We start from the raw sequence: 22,122 nt of genomic DNA, 5'->3' as shown, positions 1-22,122 counted from the left end.
GACTTTTCCTTACATCCAGGGCTGGGAGCTGCTTTTCTACCCCAGGAACAGGCCCAGCACCCAGCAACAACCACCCTCTACAAACTGAAGAATAAAACAAGATGCCACCATAAATATGACAACTTTATTAAAATATACATATGAGTACAAATTAATGATTACATGGATAAAGTTCACTGTCTGTAAACAAATATATTAAAAAAGAGCACGTCTTTTTTGTGATATAAAGTGCAGTTATGTTTCCATATTATATACAATATGCCAGCAACACAGGGGGTGGGGTGGGGTTTGTAAGGACTATGGCACTAAGATTTGGTTACAGGATAAAATCCTCTGAGAAAGTATACACCTACATATTACAAAAGAGGGCTTGGGCTTGAGTTCATTTAGTGAATGAGAATCTGCTTCCCACCATGTTAAATGTGAGAAAGCATTGGGGATAAATCAAGGAGGAGGTACTCGCCCCCTCCCCTCTGCTAGGGAACACACCAGTGCTTTCACTCCAATGGGTTTGTGCCCACCCCACACTTGCATAGGCAAAAGAAACCAAAGGACAAGACCTTGTGAAACCACGTGAATGGCTGCTGTTGGGGGAATCAAATATACACGATCCTATGTACAGCTCTGATAACCAATGTACAGCAGCTCTGAAAGCAAGCCGTGCCAGTGGAGTGAGGAAAGGAGCATCCATCCCCAACGCTCACCTGCAGGGCTCTGGGCCCCAGCCCCACACTAGGAGTGGGGTGTGCGGCAGGAGCGGCAGCAGGCTTTGCTATAGTACCAGTGGCTGCACAGGTTCACTTTGATGGCCAAAGCACAGTTGGTTCCTGCCTGGTCCTGGCAGCTGTCATCTGCAGGGGTGAGAAGAAAGGCATGGGTACAATACAACAATACAAGTCCATACAATCCCCTTCAGCACCACACACCGCCCACTGTGTGGCTGTGCAAAATATCACCCCACCTGTCCCCACTATGTCCCTAATACAAGGCAAAGCATCCCTGGAGAAGCCATGTGCTTTCTCCATGAATATCATCATCCAACCAAACCACGGTCCAAATTCCATCACACATGGCCTGACCCAGGGAGCCTCGCTTGGTCCCACTCCATAGCTCAGGCTCTTCCCTATGGAATAGAGCTACCCCAGAGATCACTGGAGCCAACAAGGGACCACTAGAACACACATCCAGCTCCCACCAGATTATTATTTCACTTTTAAGTTTGTAATTAAGTTGTAATTTTTGCATAGTATCCATAGGAAGCACAACAAGAACCTGCTCTGAGGGGATCATAGGAGGCCCCTCAAAACCCCACACCACATCCATGACCCACAGGGGAGGCAGAGCTGTCAGCAAAGGCACCAGGAGCTGCCCCAGGCTGCCTGCTGCCTTCCTGCTCTCCTCCAGCATTGGCCTTATTCTCAAATCCTATTAAAGAATTAGAACCGTGTGTTTGCTAAAGATCACAGGGGCTTTGAGCCAGCAGACGAGTCAGATAATGAGATAGTTACAAATCCCGCAGGACATTCGGAGACCAAAAATCATTAAAATAATGGCACAGACGAAAAACTTCCTAGACACGAGCTGGAATCACACAGAAGCACCACCCGAGTCAGCTCCCTGTAGCTCCCTTTTATTTTAAGGTCAGAGCACGTTGCTTGTGAGCTCTCCCCTTTATTTAATGGAGTCACATATAGAGACATACAACAGTACCAGCAGACAGTGCTGTCATTGGGGCATAGAGAGGGCAGATCCTAGGATGGCAGTGGAAAAATGAATGCTAAAGGGGTGCTGCTGAGGAGGGGGGCTTACCTGGGGGCTCAGTAGGGCAGGGCTGCAGGTCACAGGTCTGCTTGCCCACTGGCTTCACTAAAGGGTCGCAGCCACGGACAATGTCCTTCCCCTGGTAGCACTTGACATCCCGCATCCTCACACCGATGCCGCAGGTTTTGGTGCACTGGGGAACACAGAGCAGGGTGAGGTGAGAACAAAAAAAAACCAACACACTGGAGCAGATAGAGACAAGGGTAAGCACTGCCCCTCACTGAGCACTGTGTCTGCACACTGCACTGCTGGCCCCTCACTGCCTCACTGCTGCCAGAGGCATCAGACAGCTGCAGCAGACTGACTGCAATCCATGGACACGCTCCCACCCCTGGGGCTGCTCTCCTCCCTCCTCCTGCTGCACTCTGCAAAGGGCTACAGATGAGCTGTGTGGCTCAGACACTGCTTATTGCCATCGGGGGGACTGAGACCCCATAGCTTATAGGGTGCAGGCACTGGGTTTGGTGTCTGTGCAATGTGTCTAGGGGGCTTTGCAGAGCTCCCAGGCTGTGCTCGCTGCCTGCTGCCCTTTGGCCGCCTCTTCATGTGGGGATTACTGCAAGGTTTCTTGGGCTAATTATAGGCTGCCACGACAGTTTTCAAGACTAAACAAAATGAGCTCCAGGCGGACAAAAAGGACTGCAATGGGGAGCTCTTGTGGGGAGCTGGGATCAGCTCTGCAGCTTCACACAGAACTGGGGCATCCCACATCAGCCCAGTCTGTCCCCAGCATCACTCCCCAGTTTCCAGAGCCCCAGCTTGGCTTCCTGCCTACCTGCAAGGCAGCTGCACTGAAAAATCCATGTGCTGCTGGTAAAAGGGGGTAAAAATAAAAAGGAAAGAAAAAGCCAAAGCTAACCCCAAATTGCTCTTATTCCTGATCTGTGCAATGAAACAAGTCCCGTCTGCATTTTGTCAGAGCTGCTACAGCAAAAACAAAGGGGTCCCACTCTCTGTGCTCTTTTGCAAGGCTTCACCCAGCTCCATGGGGTATTTTTCAGGTGTGCAGCCCTAGGTACAAGGTCACACTCTCAAGGAAAGCATCTTCCCAGAGCAATCCCCTGCACCCCCACCTACCTCTGACCAAGGGGTGGTGTACCACTTGAAGCACGGCCGCTCGAAGCACGTCGTTTCCTCCACAGGCTTCTTGGCCACATCACAGTCAGAGGGGTTGTGAGTCTTGATCTTGCCATTGACAATCTCCAGGCAGAGCACAATCCTCTTCTTCACGCCCCGGCCGCACGTGGTGTTGCACTGCAGGGTTCCCCACCATAAGCATCCTCCATTGCCACCACCACCTCGCATCGCCCCATCCCCAGTCCTTACCCGCTCCCAGTCCTGTGCCAACCAGTGTGATGGGCAGTTCTTGTCCCCACAGGGATGGATGGCCAGTGGCTTTGTCTCCAGGTTGCACTGTGACTCCGGCACCACGCGCCCATCGCTGGTTTTGCAGTACACGTGTCGGATCATCCTGCCCTGCCCACAGCCACCGCTGCACTGAAACCACAGTGGACACAGCAGGCTATCAGTGCAGCCCCAGCTCCATGTCTAGGAAGCAACACCTGCATCCTCACCACCCACCTCATCCAGGGATGCTTGGGGTTGCAATAAGAAAGCAAATGCTTGCTTTGCTTCCTCCCCTGGGGAGCCAGTGCAACCCCATCACAGCAAAACTTAACACAGGCAGAAAGTGCCACAAACATGGAAACATGGGGCAGTTCTCAGAAAGACTGAGTCAGTGGCTCTGGATGTCCCCCCTTTGCTGCCATACACCTTGGGGGGGGGCAGCTGCCACTTCAGCAAAGATGTACGGAGCTTCACAGCATGGCTGCTGCCATGGAAACTGCTTATTTTTAGCCATAGGATAAAAGCTGGGTAAAAATAGCTTGGGACAGAAAGGGTCTCTGTAGCATCAGCATTCACGAAGGGAAAACAGGGTAAAAAGGGGAAAAAGGGGTCATTTTCTGGGCTCTGAGCATCAGTACTGCCAAGGCCAGGACCACCAAACCCCAGTGCTGCCACTCGTCTAAAGCCACAGCAGGACACGAGTGGTGCCACCCACCCCTCCCCGGGCTCACCGGTCCCCAGTCAGACACGGTCCATTGACGGTCACAGGGCGGCCCAGTGCAGTTCTTCTCAGCCAGGGGTCGGGCACTGGCATCACACAGCTTCTCCTCCTCCGAGCAGCGGATGTCCCGCGTCACCACGCTGCGCTCACCACACCGTGCAGAGCACTGTTGGGGACAGAGGGGACACATAGTATGGGTATGGGGACATGGGAACTGGGAGATGCTTTTGAGGGTACTGCATTTTTAGCCTGGAACTCTCTATAAATGCATGATGAAACCACAGAGCTGAGGTTTTCATCCTGTGGATGAATTTGGCACCGTGCAGCCCAGTGACACTATTTAGAACCAGGGTTGAGTTACTGCAGTCCCCCGTGCACACGTTCGCTCGGTGCATGCTGTAAAAGAGGGAAGAGTGTCAACAGCACAGCGCTCAGAGGCACCGTGCTGATATGTTAATCCTCACATCTCCAAAACGTGCTTTTTTGGGGGCTTATTTCTCAAGCCAACTTGGCACCCGGCTTCAGATGTGATCCAAATTAGATTAGCTCTGCTGCTGGCTCAGAGCGAGCCGCTCCAGGGTTGTCTCAAGCAATCTGTCCCTGACACATGCTGGAGGTGCAGAGGGGTTTTGGTAAAATAAGCAGCTCTGGTTCTATCTGCCAGTCAAAATATAGCAAGAGCACGTGTGCAGGGAGCTTTGCTCTACTGGATTGGAAAGACAAAACATCCTGCAACAGCAGAATGGAGCAACCCTCCATCTGCAGCGTGATGGAAATGGCTCACCTGGCCTGAGGAGGGAAGGAGATGGGGAATGATGACCACGAATGGCTTTGGAAGGCTCTGGGAGGAAGGGGTTTCATTCATTCTGTATGGGTTTCATTCTCCTTGTGGTGTGGTGCAATGGGAGGTGAGGAAAAGGCACTAATGGCAACACCACTTCTAAGCCAACCCCATTCCCACTTCCCTGTGCACCAAAGGGGCAATGCACACCAGTCGCAGGGGGCAACACTGCTAAGGTTGTAACAGGTTCCCTTCCAATGGCCACAGGTCATTTCAAAGCCCCAGAGCTCACCTCTGACCACTCAGACATCTCCCACTGTGGCCCACAGGCCGGGTTCTTGCAGACTTTGCGCTCGTCGGGCCGGGTGATGTCAGCCGACTCACAGAGGTCACTGTAGACAGAGCTGTCAAAGCCAGGAGAGATCATCTTCCAGCAGCGCACAATGCGGAACTGGTAGCCCTCACCGCAGGTGCGGGAGCACTCACTCCAGCTGCTTGTCTCCCACCTGCAGGAGAGCAAGAGAAAGGATGCAGTCAGCAGGAAGCTGGAGGGTTGCAGGCAGCCTTTGGGGTGCTACAGTCAACCTCCAGGATCCAGGAACCACCTGATCTGGTTTTGAGCCTTAATGTGCAGAGCTCAGTGAGATCTTACACCCCAAAAAGCATAAACATCTCTGCTGTACTGGGGTGTGCACAAGTCATTCATTTCCACTCGCAGCCACAATCTAAATCATGCTTTTCTGGATAAAAAGCTGCATCAGAAGGGATTCCAGCACACGTTTCCATCCCTGCCAACATCTCACACTTCACCCTGGCCACAAACAAACCTCAGTCCTGTTTAGGATGCCAAAGACAGCAGAGGGATGGGTCCCATACCTTGGCTGGCACTCTCTCCCAGCACAGAACTCGTGGACGGGCTCAGGGCGGGTCATGGCATCACAGTACGTATCATCCACTTCAATCCCATCATAGCGAACACACATAGCATATGTGGACATCACCCCTAGTTTTAAACAGAATACACATACAAATATCTTTTAAGTTATGTCTTTAGCTGCATTTTCCAAAGCTTCCTCCTGAAGGAAAGCAGCGAACCAGTCTTTCTGCCCACAGGGAGGATGCTGGCGAGCAAGAAGGGCCATGGTGGCCACCAGAGCCAATCTAAGCAAAGGTTGAGGCTGGAAGTGAGTCCAGCCATCGTGCTTAGCACCAGTAACAACACGCAACCATTGTGTTCACATACAAAATGCTCAGGGTCTGCTGGGCTGTTCCCCACTTTCAGGCAGGTGGATGGAGGTGACATGGAAACAGTTCCCAACCCATCCCAACCATTTCCATGTCACCTCCAGTGCTGGCACAAAGAGAGCCTGGCTGCAGCCTAGCCTAGGGGACAGAACACTATCTAGTCTTTCCCTGGCTTTTGGGGACCAGCAGGCTGCTCTGGCTGCAGGTAACTGCAGATGCAGCTCTCAGGAACATATGTGAAACTGAAAAGACATCTACAGCTCTTGACACTGCATGGTTCCTTTGCAATGCGTCACTAGGAAAAGGTTACTTAAAATTTGCTTTTCCTGTTAAGCCTCCCCCTGCTCACTGCAAAGTGGGCATCCCTGGGATTGCAGTCTCCTCTTCTCCCCTTCCTTCTAATGTCAGAAGCCCCATAGTGTCAGGATTATTCCTGAGACCACATTGGTGAGTGATGAGGCACGGTGGGACAGAGCAGGGTCCCTCCCTTTGCCTGGGGGCCAAGGGAAAGCAGTGTCCTGGGGACAAAAAGGAAGGAATTTAAGAACCAGAGGGCATGCTTGTCTCTGTTCCAGGCTCAGTGTCACAGCTGAGATGAGACACGGTGGCAGGAGCCTGGCAGCACAGGTTTCAATCTGTTACAACTGCTCAGGTTGAAGGAGCCAAAACCCAGCACGAGCACCAAGACCCTGCAGGGCTGGTAAATGCTACGTGGGGCTGAAAGATGGAGAAATCCCCTGTGCATCACCAGCTCCTTCCCATCCCTACCAGATGTAGCGCGACTCACACGGCTGGGGCTGTTCTCGTAACTACCTGTGGTGCATGTAGAGCTGCAGGGTTCATGGGAGGAAAGCTTCCACCTGTACATGTCAGCAGCACTCACACCTTGGCCCTTTCTTAACAACTTCAATCTGTTTCTAGCAACAAGCACAAAAAAGAATAAAATAACATAGTGTTTACAAGGAGAGCCGTGATATGCCACGTCAGAGAGACACATCTGCGAGCAGGTTGGGTTTGGGAGGGGATTAGCTTTGTTTTGTCGGTTGGGTTTGGTTGCTCTGATTTTTGGGGTTTTGTTGGTTTGAATTGTTTCATTTCGTTTCACAACATACCTGTCCTGAGCCCCAAGTAGAATCCCCAGCCCGGTTAGAGGCAGAGCTTCCACTGTCTAGAAATAGAGAGAATGGGATAAAAATACCCACAAGTAGAAACAGTTCAGAATTTCACAAAAAAAGTTTGCATTTTCTGCTCAAAATACACCTGGCCCTCGGCGTACAGAGGCTAAAGGTGCAGCATCTCTTCCCGGCGCTGCTGGGTTTGGGCTGCTCCCAGCTCCTGCCTCGGGGTCTCAGCAGCCTGACGCTTTGCTTTGGGACACGAAGGCATGCCGCTCGCCTACCTGCTGCCTCGGCCACTCTCGCTGGGTTGTTTTGGTTTGGATGCATGAATCGCATCGCTCACGTTCACGCTACGGTCAAACGCGTAACGCCATTGGGGAAGGGAGAACAGATTCAGCCTGGTGTGTGAAAAAGCAGCATCAAACCAAGAACGGCTTCTCCCAGTTCAGTGCGTCGTACATCCCAGTATGTTGTAACACGTCAGGGATACGGCACCTTCCCAACAGAAGGCTTCGGTTCTCAGACCTTTGTCCAGACCCTGGAGGTGCCTATGCTGATTGGAACAGGGGACAAGGTTGTATCCTGACATCCAGCTGTCTCTGGCCTGGCAAGATACACAGCTTTATGATTTCTAGGCAGCAGAAGCTCTGGGATTGCCTTATTTAGTTGTTCATAAGTTCACGTCCAGCCTATCCAATCCACTCTGACACTGAGAATCCAAACGTTCCCTTCCAGACCCACCCTCCTTCCAGTGATCCTCCAGGAGGATTACACACAGTTCTCCTTTCCCCTGGTGGTTTTGCCTCTCATTTTGGCAAAACAGTCATTTCCTGCATTCAAAAGGGAACTAAAACCAAACATGGCTATTTTTGCCCCCTCCCCTCCCAAGCCATTCTCCCCCACCCCCCAAATAACCACTTGCTATACGTAGGTGCTTCATCTTGCCAAGCAGCTCTGCTACCACCAGCCCTGACACAGCCACCAGGACAGCATTCAGAAAGAGCCACGGGAACAGACATCTGGGTTTTATGTTGCCTGGAAAAGGGACTGGGACCACATTTCTCTGCTCTAAGGCACCAATACCAGCACCACATTGCCCTGGGATTGAGGCATCCATCCCAGCTTCACAAGGGGAAAATAAGAGGGCAGAAAATCCATCAGCACTGCCCCTTAAGCGTGATCCTAAAGAGCATCTATGTGCTATGAGGTCGCAGGGATAAGTTCTTTCTGGATAAGCCAGACATTTGGTCACAGGTCAGTGCTCAGCTCTCATCATTTCCAGCAAAGACAAAACATGTTTTTGCTCTCCAAATGCCAACAGCAGCACATCATCCTACAAACAACATGGGTGGTTTTTTCTTCCTATTTATTACAAGCACTGTGATTATGTTTTCTTCCATGCCTCCATTTCACTTGTGCTTGTCATGCAGAAGCAGCACCAGGCTATTAGTGCCAGGTGCAGGTCAGCCCTTGCTGCTGCTTTCTAGTGAATCTCTTTCAGGGGGCAGCAGAAACAAACACCCCTTTTGGCAGCAGCTGGTGCTCCGGCTGCCTGTCCTCCTAAAGCCAGCCCTGTAGGAGGAGGAGAAATCCAGCTGAAGAGAACTCCTGGAGCACAACAAGCTCCTGCAGGAGAAACAGGTCTGGCCTCCATGCTACTTCCTGCACACCTCACATTCCAGCATCCTGCCCATGGTTGGTGGGATGGGGAGCAAGACCCCATATTCTGCTTTCACATTTTGTTTCTATACACATGCTCCACAGGATAGCACAAGTTGCTAAGGGACTTTCTGAATGGCTGGAGGGTGAGGCCCTGTGAAATAAAGCACTTTATCAGCTGTTATCATTTAGATGTGAACAATTTGTTTCATTCCAAAGAGTGGTGGGAAGAGGTAACATTGCAGAGCAGAGCCAAGGGAGGAATGGGAAGAAAAGCACAATTCCTGGTACTTCCCCTTAATAGATTTAAATCCCTGAGCTGTGCCTTTGCACCTCTGATAGAGATGGTTGAGGATAATGGGAAGAGAGTTGTTGGCTTGCTTTAACTGCACTCAAGGCACTGACAGTCTTTTGGGGGCTATCCTGCAATAGTCACATTGCTCAGCATTTCAATGCACATGCAGTTCCTCCTGGAAAGCATCAGTCCCATTCAACAACTCCTGGAACAGAAGCATAGGTTACAGGGTGCTGCCCAAGGCCACCCAGAGAGGGTGCAGGGAGCAGGAGTGGTTCCTGCTCACCCCAGAGAGCAGCACTGCAGGGAGCTGAGGCGCTGCCCTCACTTGTCAGAGTGCTAACAGAGTGCTTGCTTTGGCAGCAGAGACAGGGTTTCCAAGCCAAGCCACAAGAAGAGATGATAGACAAGCCCGTGGCAATGTGTAAGTGTTCTTATCATTAAGAAGTCTGTTGATATGTTTGGCTGCATGGACATTTTCTTTAGCATAAGCTAGCATAAGGTCTAGATAAATACAGCTAACTATAACCAGAGAGCATTTGTGCAGTGCTTTTCATCTGCTGAAGTTCAGCATCCCAACCCACATTTTAGCAGCAGGAACTGGGCAAGAGGACTGAAGTAGCACAGAAAGGAGCTGTGCACACAACCGAGCCAGGAGGGACCCAAACTCATGGCTGTGCCTGTAAGACCTGAATGGCCCCCAGGGTTTCAGCCCAAGCGTTCTAGGGAATGCTCTCATCTGTGGCTTCATGCAAGGTCTGCAATAACTGCTCTGCCCCATGCTGGGAACATGCTGCTGAGAGCCCTGGGGCACCTCAAGAGATGTCCTCATGTCCACATTTAGGAAGTACTGTCCTGAGACTTTCACACAGCCTTGTCCAAGTGAATTATGCTGTTAGAGACAGATTACACTTCCTTTTTAAGCTTCCCCCATTGCACTTTTTGTAATGCTACCACTCAAATCCAGCCATCAAAGGGATCCTGAAGTGCCAGTTCTATTATCAACCACTTTAAGCTGCCAACTGAGTACTTTTGAAGTTCTTATCAGTGCAGTGATTAATTGCACTGTTTCTTCCTCCATTAAGGCAACAAAGCCAGGCTATTTCTGTAGGCCCTGCACAAAAGCCTTTGCTCTGCTGTGCTTCTCCAGCAGCAGAGAAGCAGCAGGATCAGCCCAGAGGAGGAGGACAGTGGGTAGGAGTCAAGGGAGTGCATAGAAAGGGCCCAGGATCAACTTCTGCTGCATCAGAACTAGGAGAAGGGTACCCAGTGAAATCAGAGGGGGACATCAAGACTAAAGGAGTTTCATTTGTTTCTATAAGCTCTGATGATGTGCTATGACAGAGCAATAGACAAGCTGACAGCCATCAGCGTGGCCCCACCAACAGACCCAATGAGGAGGGCAAATTTTCCTCTTGCTCAGAGTCTCTCAGCTTTCTACTCAAACCCTTGGCCCTTCCTTTCAAGTCAATCCCTAGTAGGAAGCTTTTGTGACATCCTACTCCCACTTACCTTCTGGCTTCCAAAGAAGGATACAAATTATGCAACAGGTCTGCATTGAGTACAGCGCTACTGTGAGTTGAGAATAACACTAAATAGGATTGACTATAAAGATATGTCTCCTACCTTGCTTTGTGGGTTCTGTTCCCTTGAGAGCCGGTCATGGTGACAGTGGCATTTGAAAACGGTGTCTCCGCAGATGAATTGCTGGCTTTGCCATTGCTCAGCTCCATGTAGGTGCCATTGATGGTATAGGTCACAACGCCATCAGTGTCCTCATAGTCAACATAGAGGCTGTCAATGTGGGACCCCATGGAGTTGATTGGGTCTCCCTGGGCAAAGATGCTGTTCATGGTCATGTTAAGCACCAACTCCTTCGAGTCAGAGTCCTTGTCCAGCAGCTTGTCTGTGATGGCATTCTCCGAAAGGAATTCCCTGGAGGTGAACCTGGGGTCGAAGTCTCTGTCGTCATGGTCTGTCTGGTAAGTAGACCTGGTTACGTTTGAATCTAGATTGGAGCCAACAGGGGAAACAATAGTGACAACCACAAAATGCACTTGGGCTGAGAGGCAAAAGCAGCCCCGAGCAGCAGGGATACACCAGAGCCTGAGCAGCCACATCAGGGGCAAGTGGAAGAAGTAGGGGTCTTGGGAAGGAATCCTTGGAGCTGCACCCACTTGGAAAGAACCAACAGCTCCCTGTGGGCCTCATCTTGCATTTGTGTGGCCCAAGGAGGAGAGACCAGCACACACCAGCAGGGTCCCAAGCAATAGAAGAGGTAAGAATGGTGCCCAATGGTCCCAAGCCCACAAGCCATGCAGGGAAGGCCCCCAGGGCAGCTTGGTAATGGGATACCCAAGGGACTGGGGTAGAGAGGTGCTTGTTGGCACTGTGGAAGAGTGGAAAGTGAGAAGGGAGATCGTGATGGGAGACTGGCACACCTAGAGCTCCCTCCCTCCAGCATTATGCAAAGCACCACGGGCCATCAATGGGAGAGCTTATCCATGGCATCCCCCACCCACCAGAAACCAGAACCTGAAGGGCAAAGAGGATTTATGAGCAGAGATGTTTTAAAGAACTTTCCAAGGTTTCCAAACAAAACAGCAGGATCACTAGAGTGGAGAAACACTCTGTTTCTAACAAGAGCTCTGAGAGCAGTACACTGAGGCCCAAGTCTCCTCCTTACCTTTGGGTTGTTTGCCCTTCAGTTTTGGCTCACAGTCAATTGTTTCTGCTCTTTCATAGACCTCATTGGTTTCCTGACCTTTGCTCAAGTTTAAATCTTCCTCCGTCTCCTGTCTTCCAAACACCTGGTTCTCCAAGTCTATCCTTTCCCTGGAGATTTTCCCAAAATAGGTTGCGTTGTGTTGGATAAAACCCAATGGCACGTCTCCATCAAACTCCCTGCTTTCTTCGCTATCTGACTCAGAAAAGGTGTAGTAGATGGGCTGGAGATTTGAGTGTGGCTTCCTCAAGAGAGTGTATTCAAACGTGATGGATGGATTTTTGCCATTTTGATTCCAGACCTAGCAAACATGACATTATTAACGGATGTGGTGAATATAAGGCATGCAAAGTTTGTGATTCATCTTGGACTTGACAGTTGGCGAGTATCTACCTCACTGTTTCCAATCTGCTTTCCATCACATTGCCAGCTTCACGCAATTGAAACCCAACACAGTTTTCCAAGGGTTAGTACGCAACATGCAGCTTTACAAGCAGCTCCTTCCCCATCAGCTGAGCAACCACTGAGGCATAGGAGAGCCATCTTGGAGGTTACTGTCCACATGCACAAGCTTCTTTTTTTGGGCATTACAGGGAATGAGGGGCAAGAGATCAGATAACCACCCCTTCTGTTTCAGGCAAGCTCATGGACACAAGGAAGATGGCAGGGTCCCACTGGCTGACTGCACAGAAGCAAAGTAAATGACTGGTTCTAGATGGTTTGCCCCTTCTTCCACCCAACACAGCTTCCCCCTTCCCCATCACCCCAGTCTTACAGTCCTGAGAAGCCAAAGCTCACCATTATGTTCAATCCTTGGTTTGTTGGTCCTTGTGCAACAATATACTCTATGCCAGTCTCATAGACATCCATGGGCCGGCGGTACTTGAACACTGTGCCTGCAATGTTGAAGTTCTTTGGGCTGTCAACTTTGTAATTCCCATTGAAGAAATAGTACCCAGCTTCATCAGCCACAGCTTAAGACAAGAAAAGCAAAACAAAATCAGTTCCAAAGGCGAGATGTAACATTGCCATTTGTTTGCTCAAGGTATGAAGTTACTGGAGTGTCATAGTAATGAGATGTGTTTTCTCTCATACTATAATGCATTTGTCAGGTGCTGTGCTCCCCACATGCATCCTGCAGGTATATGCCCAGAACCCTGGGCTATGCTTTCCTCTACAGTTCAAGCTCTCAGACACATCAACTGACAGCACCAGCAGAGCATAAGCACAAAACAAGAACAGCTCTGCAGGCAACAAGCATACTGCCAGAGGCTACAGATGGAGATGCCTTTCCAGGAGCCCTGAGCTGACCACATCTCACCCATCTCTGTCTCAGGGCTCATCCAAAACTATCCAGGACCTGTCCTTAATAAAGCCCTTTTGCTCAAACCCTCTTGTGCATGGCCACAAGCCTCTGAGGCAGCATCATAGCATGACAGCAAACACGTACCTCCATTGAACAAGCCCATGTTTTCATACAACCCCATAGAACAGCTCTGCCCTCTTCAAGATCAGCCTATGAGCCACCCCCATGGTGCTGCTGTCAGGTGGCCATTGCACAATGCCCAAGCCGGGAGAGATTGAGGGCATCACAGAAGAGGTGAGGTCACTTGATTGTCATCTGGCACCAGCCTATTCAAACTACACTGCAGCAGCAATGACAGCGACCAGCAGTTCTGCACTAAAGCAATCAGAAAGCAGAAATACACAGCCCAGGTGTTCAGGCTGAAACGAGGAGAAATGCACGGCTGTGATTCACACCAGTGGGTTTGGCTCATGCCTGCAACAAAGCTACATTCATACAGACACTGAAAAGAATATCTGCTAGCACACAAGCATTCTAGGGAAGTACCAAGAGGTTATACACACCCAGAACATCTGCAGATTTTTTCCGCTCCACTATCTGGATATCCCTTGCTCCAGCAGGAATGTGCGTTACCAAGGAATAGCCTATGGGAAACTACAGATTAATGAAAGGAGAACTTCATAATGAGTTACCTGAACACAGCACTCAGCAGACAACAGTGTCATTTGTGAGCAAATGGGACAAATCCTGCTCACTCTGTCTCCAAAGAGCATTACTCGTGCCTGAATCGGGGTTGCTGTATTTGAGACTAGTAGGTTCTATTGCTTTACACTTATTTTGGAAATCCTGATCTTTCAAAAACATCCTGGTTTCCTGTTATTACAGTGCATTTATTTCTAGATTTATCGGGTCACGGATAAGCAAACAACCCTCTTGCATAACCACGCTGCTCCATTCAGAGAGCTCACATTCCTGAGAAGGGTCATGGAAAGGAACTGTTTTGGCAGAAGGGTTTCCCTGCCCAAATCTACAAGTGAATCAGCAGAGAGGACACATGGGAAAAGGTGACAGAGGACACTCAGTGGGAGCTTGAAGCAGTTTGCTAAAGAAACAACCACTGTTAGAAACAAATAAAGCAAAGGGACCCTTGGAGCCTTACCCAGATGAGCGTTTCCTTTCCGGTAACTCCCCGTTACATGAGTACAGCTGCTCCCATCTCCTTGGCAAACTCCACATTTATCCAAGGTGTGGGTGGAAAACAGAATGCCATCGCAGCCAATTGGCTAGAAAAGGCACAGAGTACTGCGGGTCAGGCAAATATTGCACCCCTTGTACCACTCTGAATGCTACTAACAATATTTTTGCTATAATGTTTAACAACCTCACATTTTCCAGACACGCAAACCCCTCGGAAATCAGTGTATTTGCAGGATGTTCCATCCCGAGCCTGTACCATTAATTGTCTCTGACCATCCACAGTGGTGCAATGGAGGTCACAGGGCTTGCTAGAAATGTGAACATAGTCATCTAAGGGGAAAGGATATAGAGACACATTCAAAACAGCAGAAACACAATAACTTTCATCCTACCAACGTCAATGAATCTCTGCCAAGCTAAACAACAGCAGCAGCAATACAAATTGCACAGCAGCCAGCGCTGCAGGAGCCACAGCCTCTTGTGCCTGCAGGTTGGACAGGAGACTGTGCTCCTGGCAGCCTGCTGCTGCTGCAAGCCTTTGCACAGCTCCAGTGCTGGAATGAGATGCACCTGCTGCTGGCCAAGGTACCACCAGCATCACAGCCACCGTGCTGTGCAAGGGCTTGCAGCCACATAATATATACAACACATATTCGCATATCAATGTTTAATACATACATCTGTTGTTAGAAATAGACATACAAGACTATTCAAAACCACATCAGCTTATAACTCAAGATCTCTCCCATCGAGTTGGGCTCAGTTTGCCCCTTGCTTTCTGCAGATGCTTTACAATACCCACAGGAAGCAAGAGACAAATCCATGCGTGCAGCAGAGCCCCATGCCAAGCGTTGCACTCCACAAGGAGGGAGCAGTGATATACCCACTGGCCCAAGACAGCATCAATGGCAAAACATTATCCTGCCAATCCCCCAGGAGACACGTGAGCGCCTGCTAAAAAACAAAACAATTCACTGTCACTATTCTGGTGAATCATCATCATCTTGAAGGGTGAATATGGTCAGAGAAATTGTCACCTTGCCATAGGAGTGGGACAAGGCCAAGCAGAGTTAACCACATCCCAACACACAGCCCTGCCATGGGGATGCAGACAGGGGCTGGTGTCACTCAAAGGAAGGCAACAAGGAATATAACAAAGCATTCAATATGGGTGAATATCTACAGGCATCCAAGCAAGAAAATTCTGCTATATCTTCTATTTTCAGACACTTAAGTTCCCAAGGAGAATCCCAGTATGCCCAGGAACTGGCTGGGATTTTTCTTACAACTTGGTTTCAGTGGGAGTTAAGTGCCTAAAAATACACTTAAAGTACACATACCCCAGTCTGACTCCTCAATTATCCCTGCAGTTTTGTGTCGCTCACCCCAGATGACCGAACTGACTCCATCTGGGTGACATCTGGCAGAGCCCACACATTGTGTGGGAGCAAGCAAATGTCACAGGAACGCACTGCAGCCAACAGCAGCCCCAGCTCACCACACACTGGGTGAGGTAGATGCTCCCTGCCAGCACAGAGCATCACCCCATGTCATCATCCTCCAGCCTGCCTTCCTTGGGAGCAGTGACCAAAACAGGCTGGAGGATACTGTCATAAATATGCTTTGTTACTTTATTATTAAGTAACCCCACAGCTGAAAAACCCCCTTTGAACCTGGGAGGCAGCTGATTGTGTCCCTGAAAAAAATCACTTTAGAAACAGCAGAGGAGGAGCCTTCCTGCAGTCTATAGCATCATAACTATCAAAATACCTTGGCTAAGCATAATGAAACACACAAAGAATGTCTTGTTACCAGGGTATAAAGGTTTCCATTGATATGTTCTTCCATTATACACATGGGAGTTAAAGGATGAACACTGCTCCTCTCGAAAGCTCCTTCCGTTTGCAGGGCACTCCTAGAATGGGATGCATTAACATCCTGATGAAAATCAAATGTGGGAGAGGCTCCTGATACAGCACCCCCTGCAAGGAGCACTTCTTCCATCACCTGCCCCATCCAGAGCCACATCCTCCTCCTCCCACTGCAGAGACAGCCAGGGAAGCCCCAAGGCAGATGGCACAAGAAGGACCCCACTGAGTTTTACAGCCCCCAACAGCAGGGATAGCAGCCAGAGAAAGGAACTCCAGCTGCTAGAGGGGCAATATGGGGGTCGGCTGCAGGATAAGCAGCACCTCCACTCCAAGGGGCTTCCCAGTTTTTCCATCAAATGTCTCCAGTGAGAAAAAGGATATCCTTACTTGTACTTTGCAGAGCTGATATCTTTTGGATGTTCCAGTGCAAGTTTTATTAGCCAGCCCACTCACTGACTTTCGTCTGAATAAAGAAATAATGGTTAGACAGGGGTCAGAAACATCTTTTTTTCCCCCCCTCCCAAAGGAGTCATTGTTCCCTGCTTCTTCAAGACCTGCACCCACATAGCAAAGCCACACCTAAAGGAAAAACCTTGGGGCCAGCACAGAGCATCTCAGCTCCCAGTTAACAGCGACAGGGCAAGAGGTGATGGCCCCACACGGTGCCAGGGGAGGATCATGTTGGATATCAGGAAACATTGCAGTGATGCAGTGGCACAGCTACCCAAGGAGTGGAAGAGTCACCATCCCTGCAGGTGCTCCATGGTGGCACTGAGGCACAGTGGGCATGGTGGGGTGGGTTGAGGTGGGGGATCTTAGTGGTCCTTCCTTAATAATTCACGGGCCCCTCACAACACCATGCTCCAGCCACATTCACCTTCTGTTCACATCAGGTTTGCCAACTGACTTCTCTCTACTTGCACTCACCCACTGAGCAATGACCTGGACCAGACCCACTCCCAGTGGGCACACACTGGGGTCTTCCCACCCACGTACCTCTGCCGCAGGCAGTGCCTCTCCTGGGACTTAACACCTCCACCACAGCTCCTTGTGCACGCCGTCCACTTGGTCCACTCACCCCACCAGTATGCGGTGACATCTGCACCCTCCTCCAAGCTGTTGGAGGTCTGAGGCAGGTCCTGAAAGCACAAGGGGAGGGTTAGGAGAGAAGCAACATTCAGTACTCATTGCAGAGCCCATCCAGCCCTGCTCAGCCTGCACCGTGACATCCCAGGGCATTTTCTTCCCATCTGAGGTCAAGTCTGGGATTCCCATTCTTGCAAGAAATTCTGCTTTCTCAATTGTGTTTTCATTACAAATTGGAATGAAATTGCAATATTTGGGATTCCTCAGGAAAGGAAACGTTCATTGTTTAGCCTGGTTGGCAAAACCGAGCTCCCATACAACCCACAAGTTCTGGCTCTCACTCCACCACAAAAGCAGAGAGCTGGTGGCAGCTGAGAGCTGAAGCAAAGCCCTGCAGAGCCACCCCACAGAGGTACAGCACACCCACAGCAGGCTGCACAAGCCCAGGTGCTCCCATTATAAAGACCAAAGGGTTTGTCACTTCAGGAGGATCCCATACCACCACCCCCCCACTGGTGTGACCTACACCCTGGGCACAATGAGCTGCTCCAGAAGCAGCATCACCACCACACACAGATACTACAGAGGTTCCAATCTCTTTCCCAACCCCAAGACATTCACTAGAGACCTCCTAGTAAGGTGACACTTACCTGAGCTATCACAAAGGCCACATTGCCCACAACGAGAAGGGCTAGGGCAGCCCTCAGCCAGGACCACATACTGACAGAGTCACTGCTCCACCTCCACCTGAGCATCTTCATCCTACGGAGCAACCACGCCGTGCTGAGCAAGACCCCATGCAGCCCTATGGGAGGACCCCCACCACCAGTGACTGCAAGGGCTTGATCCAGAGGTGGTACCTAATTAAAGGAAACATCAACATGGCACAGGCTCCCATCCCATCTCAGCTGCTATCTGCCAAGCCAACAGCAATTATGTTTCCTTCTCATCTATTCTACTCTAATTCTCTGCTATTTCTTGAAGCCTGCTCTTACAGAGAAGAAACCACATGCATCTGGAGTGCAGAAACACAGCATCCTGACCGTCAGCCTTCCATCCCTTTCACAAAGGGAATAACCCAGAATGGCATTTTCTTCATTAATACCCAGCTCAAAGCCACAACACTGCAAGAGCCAGAAACAGGCAGGCTTCAGGAAGTCATGCTTCCAAGCAATCAGCTCGTGTCTGCAAGAAAAAGCGGTGTAGTAAGTTAGCAACGTATGCTAACTCCCCTTGAAGGGCAACTAGGTAATGCCTTTGGGAAATGGGGAGGTGGAAGAGAGGCTGCAGAGCAGCAGCATAGAGGCTTCCCTGCTCCTTCTGCTTGCTGCAATGGCTCTCATGCAGCTGTGGAAGCGCAGACGTGCTGGCAGTGCCTGCACAGCTGTGGGATCTGCCTCGCACAGATCCCTATCGGGGCTCCCGGCCCCCGGCTCAGCTCCACTCTCGCCCCACGCAGAGCTCCAGGGCACAGACGCTTTCCAAATCGCGGATCCATTGATTAATTGAAGCGCAGAGCTCTTGGCCGGGGATGCCGGGGACAGGTGGCTGAGCTTTGCCTTACACTTGGTTTTCATTAAGGCTTCCAGACACATCTGATTCCAAGCCAATAAAAGAGCTTGCTCAGAGTTTATCCTAGAACCAGCGAAAGAGCTTCACGCTTAAATAAAAGAAGGGGAAAATACAAGAAGGGCGAAGGGGGGGGGAGAAGCCACCAGCAAGCACTTCGGAACCGGGAGAGAAGGAAAACATACAGACCTGCATACAGACCCGCCCGCCGCAATGGGATACGGTCGGACGAGCGCCGTCCTCACCGGGACGGCGGGGACCCCTCGGGCCGGGCCGGGCGATGCAGCGGAGACGGTATCGGTACCGGAGCAGAGGCGGCAGCCGCTCCCTCCGACTTCAAAGCGCTGCCGGGCGCCGGGCTCGCAGCGAGGAGGAGCCGCAGTGGCTCCCCCCAGCCCGCGCCTGCCGCTCTTATAGCGAGGGGGGAAGCGGGGCGGGGGGGAGCGAGCGGAATTCACACCTCTCGGCCCGGGATGCCCCCACCCCGGTTAACCCCTCGCCTCCCCCGGCGCCGGCCCGCGGCCGCCAGCCGGTTTCCTGGTTTCCTGCGGGGAGGCCGGGCGGGGGTTGGAAGGGGGGGATGAGGCGGCACGCATGCGTCCCCACCTCAGCTCTTTTCAACTCCCCCCCCCTCGGCCGGGGCTGTGGATGGGCTTCCCGGCTGGAACGGGCTTTTCTACTGCAAAAAGAGAATGAAATTCCCGTAAGCTGCGTGTTCGGTGCGGTTTGTTGGAAATCAGCGCTGTTCGCTCTTGCTTCTGCCACACCAAAGAAAGGAGATGGGAATAAGGTGGCCTCGATGCACAGCCCCCCCTCCGGCTCGGTGACAGCCGCGCACGTGTCGTGTCTGCTCGGCATGGGGCAGAGCGGAGCTAGAGGAGCACGGCAGCACGTGGGTACGTGATGTATGGAGCCCAGGCACGGCACACGGGCTGTGTTCCCTGGGCTCAGTGTGGCCGATGACACAGTGACATGTGGCTGTGTTCCCTGCACGCACAGTGGGGACATCTCATTGTAGAACACACCTGAAGGATGTCATCCAGCTCCCGGCTCCGAGGGGAGCTTTGTCTGCACCCCACACCGGGACCACTGGTGTCCTGGATACTGTGGTTATCAAACACCAGCAGCTCCAGGGCTGTGAGGCTGGGGGCACAGCAGTGCCTGCCCCTCGGTCCATCACCTAGAGCCACTAACATGGGGCGTGGGGTACAGAACCTCCCAGGAGCAGCCATAACTCTTGTCCTTGTGAATTTGGACTCAGGGATGGCAGTGAGGAGCTGAGGAATCTGTCCCAAAAAATTTACATGGGAAATGAAGTCTCCTTTTTCTGTTTGGCTAAACGTCTGCCAGCCTGTTTTAATTCATCCAGCCGGGTTGATTTGCAACTTTGAGTTTTCCATCTGTTGGCTGTGACCAGGACACTGGGAAAATTTAGCACTTGAGTTCACCCAGCTTCTGCGTTTCAAAATATCCCAGCCCGAGACACGCAGGAGGAAACCCTTTCCGTTTCGGAACAACCAGGAGGGAAAAGTCTGAACATGAGAGATTTAAACAGCATCAAAATATTTCACATTGAAGACGCCAGCTCAGCCCAGCTCTATGTGAACTGCTGTGCGCTCAGGGCTTGTCCAGAGCCTGCACCCTGCGGGTGAGACCCCAACCCAGCGGGACCCCAACCCAGTGGGATCCTAACCCTGAATGACCCCATCTTGTTACAGTGACACTCAGAGCTGGGGAGCGCTGGGGTGAGGGGCAGCTGTCCCCATTCAGGCGCTGGAGCTGCCAGCAGCAGGCGAGACGATCTCGGTCTCCGTGCTTCACCAAAAGTCCACTAAAGCCAAAGGATTTCTTTTTCTTTTTTTTTTTTCTTTCTTTTTTACTTTTTTCTTTACGAAACACTTGAGATGACTCAGCGGTTTCTGACGCAATCCCCGTTTCATCGGAAAATTCCTAACCAGCTCCTAGTGGCAACTGATCGCTCCCATAAATCACGCCGTGTTATCCCTGGCCGCAGCAGAGCGGCTTACGCAGCCCCGGCCCCTCTGCGTGAAATCAGCAGGAGCGATGCCATCGCGTCACCGGGAGCAAAACCAGCCCTGAAAGCAAAACGAGGCACAGAGCGGATCCAAAACACCACCCCAAAGCCGGGAGACGCGGTGCTGCTGCCGAGGCTGCCGGCAGGTCCGGCATTAATCACCGACGGCCGGGCTCAGACGACAGGGTTTTTTATCTGCTGTTTTTTTGGCGTGAGCGTCAGAAATGATTTGCAGATGTTATTGACTGCTTTGTGGGGCTGGAGTAAATTGAGACAAGATGCACCTGCATGGAGGGTGAAAAGCACTCTTAACTCGGGGATGGGTGCAGTGTGTGCTTGCAGAGGATGTTCCCATAGAGTCCAGGACCAAGCCATGGGTAGATGAAGCAACAGCCCCATGCACAGATTAGGGTTAGCTGGAGCTTTTTCTCCACCGTTTTGTGCAGGAGGGGCAGAATCTCAGCAAGGGTGGGGCTCAAATGGTGCAGGAAAAGCTCCAGCTAACTCTAACCCTAACCTTAATCCTAACCCTCACCCTGTGCTTCACTTTCTCTGAGGTCAGCTTTTCCATCCCAAATCAGTGCCTCGCACAACTCACAGTACAAAGAAACAGAGCAACTGATGCTCCAGAATGTTCTCCTCCTGGAGTGGAGACCCTGGAGCGAGGAGCAGGACCTGCTTCTGGTGGACTGAGCCACATCTCGGTCACAGGACACATCCTGAACCACTTTCCAGGCAAAACTGACCCTTTTCTGGCCCCAGCACCATCTGGTGTGTTGCAGTATTGCTGTTCCCAACCCCATTAAGACATCCAGGAGAACCAGGCTGGAGGAGCGTGGTGTGGTATGTGCTGATCCAGGACAGCTTTGGATTGACTCAAGGGTGAGACATCTCCCAGACTTTCTTCTTTTCTAGGGCTGTCTGTGAAACTGAGCCTCTTATTCAACAATTCTACACAGCTTCACACAGTAAAGACAGCTGTAAGGCAATCACAGAGTGGGGTGAGAGCCTTGCAAGGCCAGGACTTTGCCAGGAGGATCAAAATGTGACAAAGCCCCCCACAAATGCCCTGGCAGACAGTCCTAACTTCTTCTCCTTAGCTGTGGCTAAGGCCTACCACTGTGCAACTGAACCAAGCAAGAGGAGACCAACAGTTGTCCTTTGGAAACACTCCCGGTCCCTTGCAGAGTGACCTACGGCACAGTGTTAGGCAAGGCACTTAAGCTCTGCGTGCTTACATGACATGTGGACAACAGTGATTTATGTCGTGTTAGCGTGAGGGTTTCATTCGTGGATATTTGCAATATGTTGAGTCAAACCAACAAGCCACCAAGCTGCTCTCGCCA

At 51.1% G+C, this 22,122-nt stretch overlaps 1 protein-coding gene across 9 annotated transcripts; it reads right to left on the bottom strand.

Moving 5' to 3' along the window:
- Positions 1-102: 102 nt before the first annotated feature.
- ADAMTSL2 (ADAMTS like 2) lies at positions 103-19,290 on the bottom strand. 9 transcript variants are annotated; one of them, XM_015879324.2, is made up of 19 exons: positions 18,931-19,290; positions 17,823-18,032; positions 17,083-17,225; positions 16,474-16,549; positions 16,028-16,130; positions 14,400-14,545; positions 14,178-14,301; positions 13,582-13,662; positions 12,511-12,686; positions 11,752-12,013; positions 10,614-10,995; positions 6,729-6,832; positions 5,547-5,673; positions 4,963-5,176; positions 3,900-4,055; positions 3,148-3,318; positions 2,899-3,075; positions 1,810-1,954; positions 103-851 (listed from the first exon to the last, which is right to left on the bottom strand). In XM_015879324.2, the coding sequence occupies exons 1-19, from the start codon at positions 18,934-18,936 to the stop codon at positions 733-735; spliced, it is 2,922 nt and encodes a 973-aa protein (XP_015734810.1). In that variant the 5' UTR covers positions 18,937-19,290; the 3' UTR covers positions 103-732. The 9 variants fall into 9 exon arrangements, 8 of the variants coding, with proteins under 8 accessions (XP_015734810.1, XP_015734809.1, XP_015734811.1 ...); XM_015879323.2 differs by having other exon boundaries at positions 11,674-12,013; positions 18,931-19,288; XM_015879325.2 differs by having other exon boundaries at positions 11,674-12,013; positions 17,823-17,934; positions 18,931-19,288.
- Between the last annotated feature and the right edge of the window lie 2,832 nt (positions 19,291-22,122).

Source organism: Coturnix japonica, chromosome 17 (assembly GCF_001577835.2).
Source record: "Coturnix japonica isolate 7356 chromosome 17, Coturnix japonica 2.1, whole genome shotgun sequence".
Taxonomy (NCBI): Eukaryota; Metazoa; Chordata; class Aves; order Galliformes; family Phasianidae; genus Coturnix; species Coturnix japonica.
The sequence above is the reverse complement of the archived record's forward strand: the minus strand, read 5'-3'. Positions and strand labels throughout refer to the sequence as shown.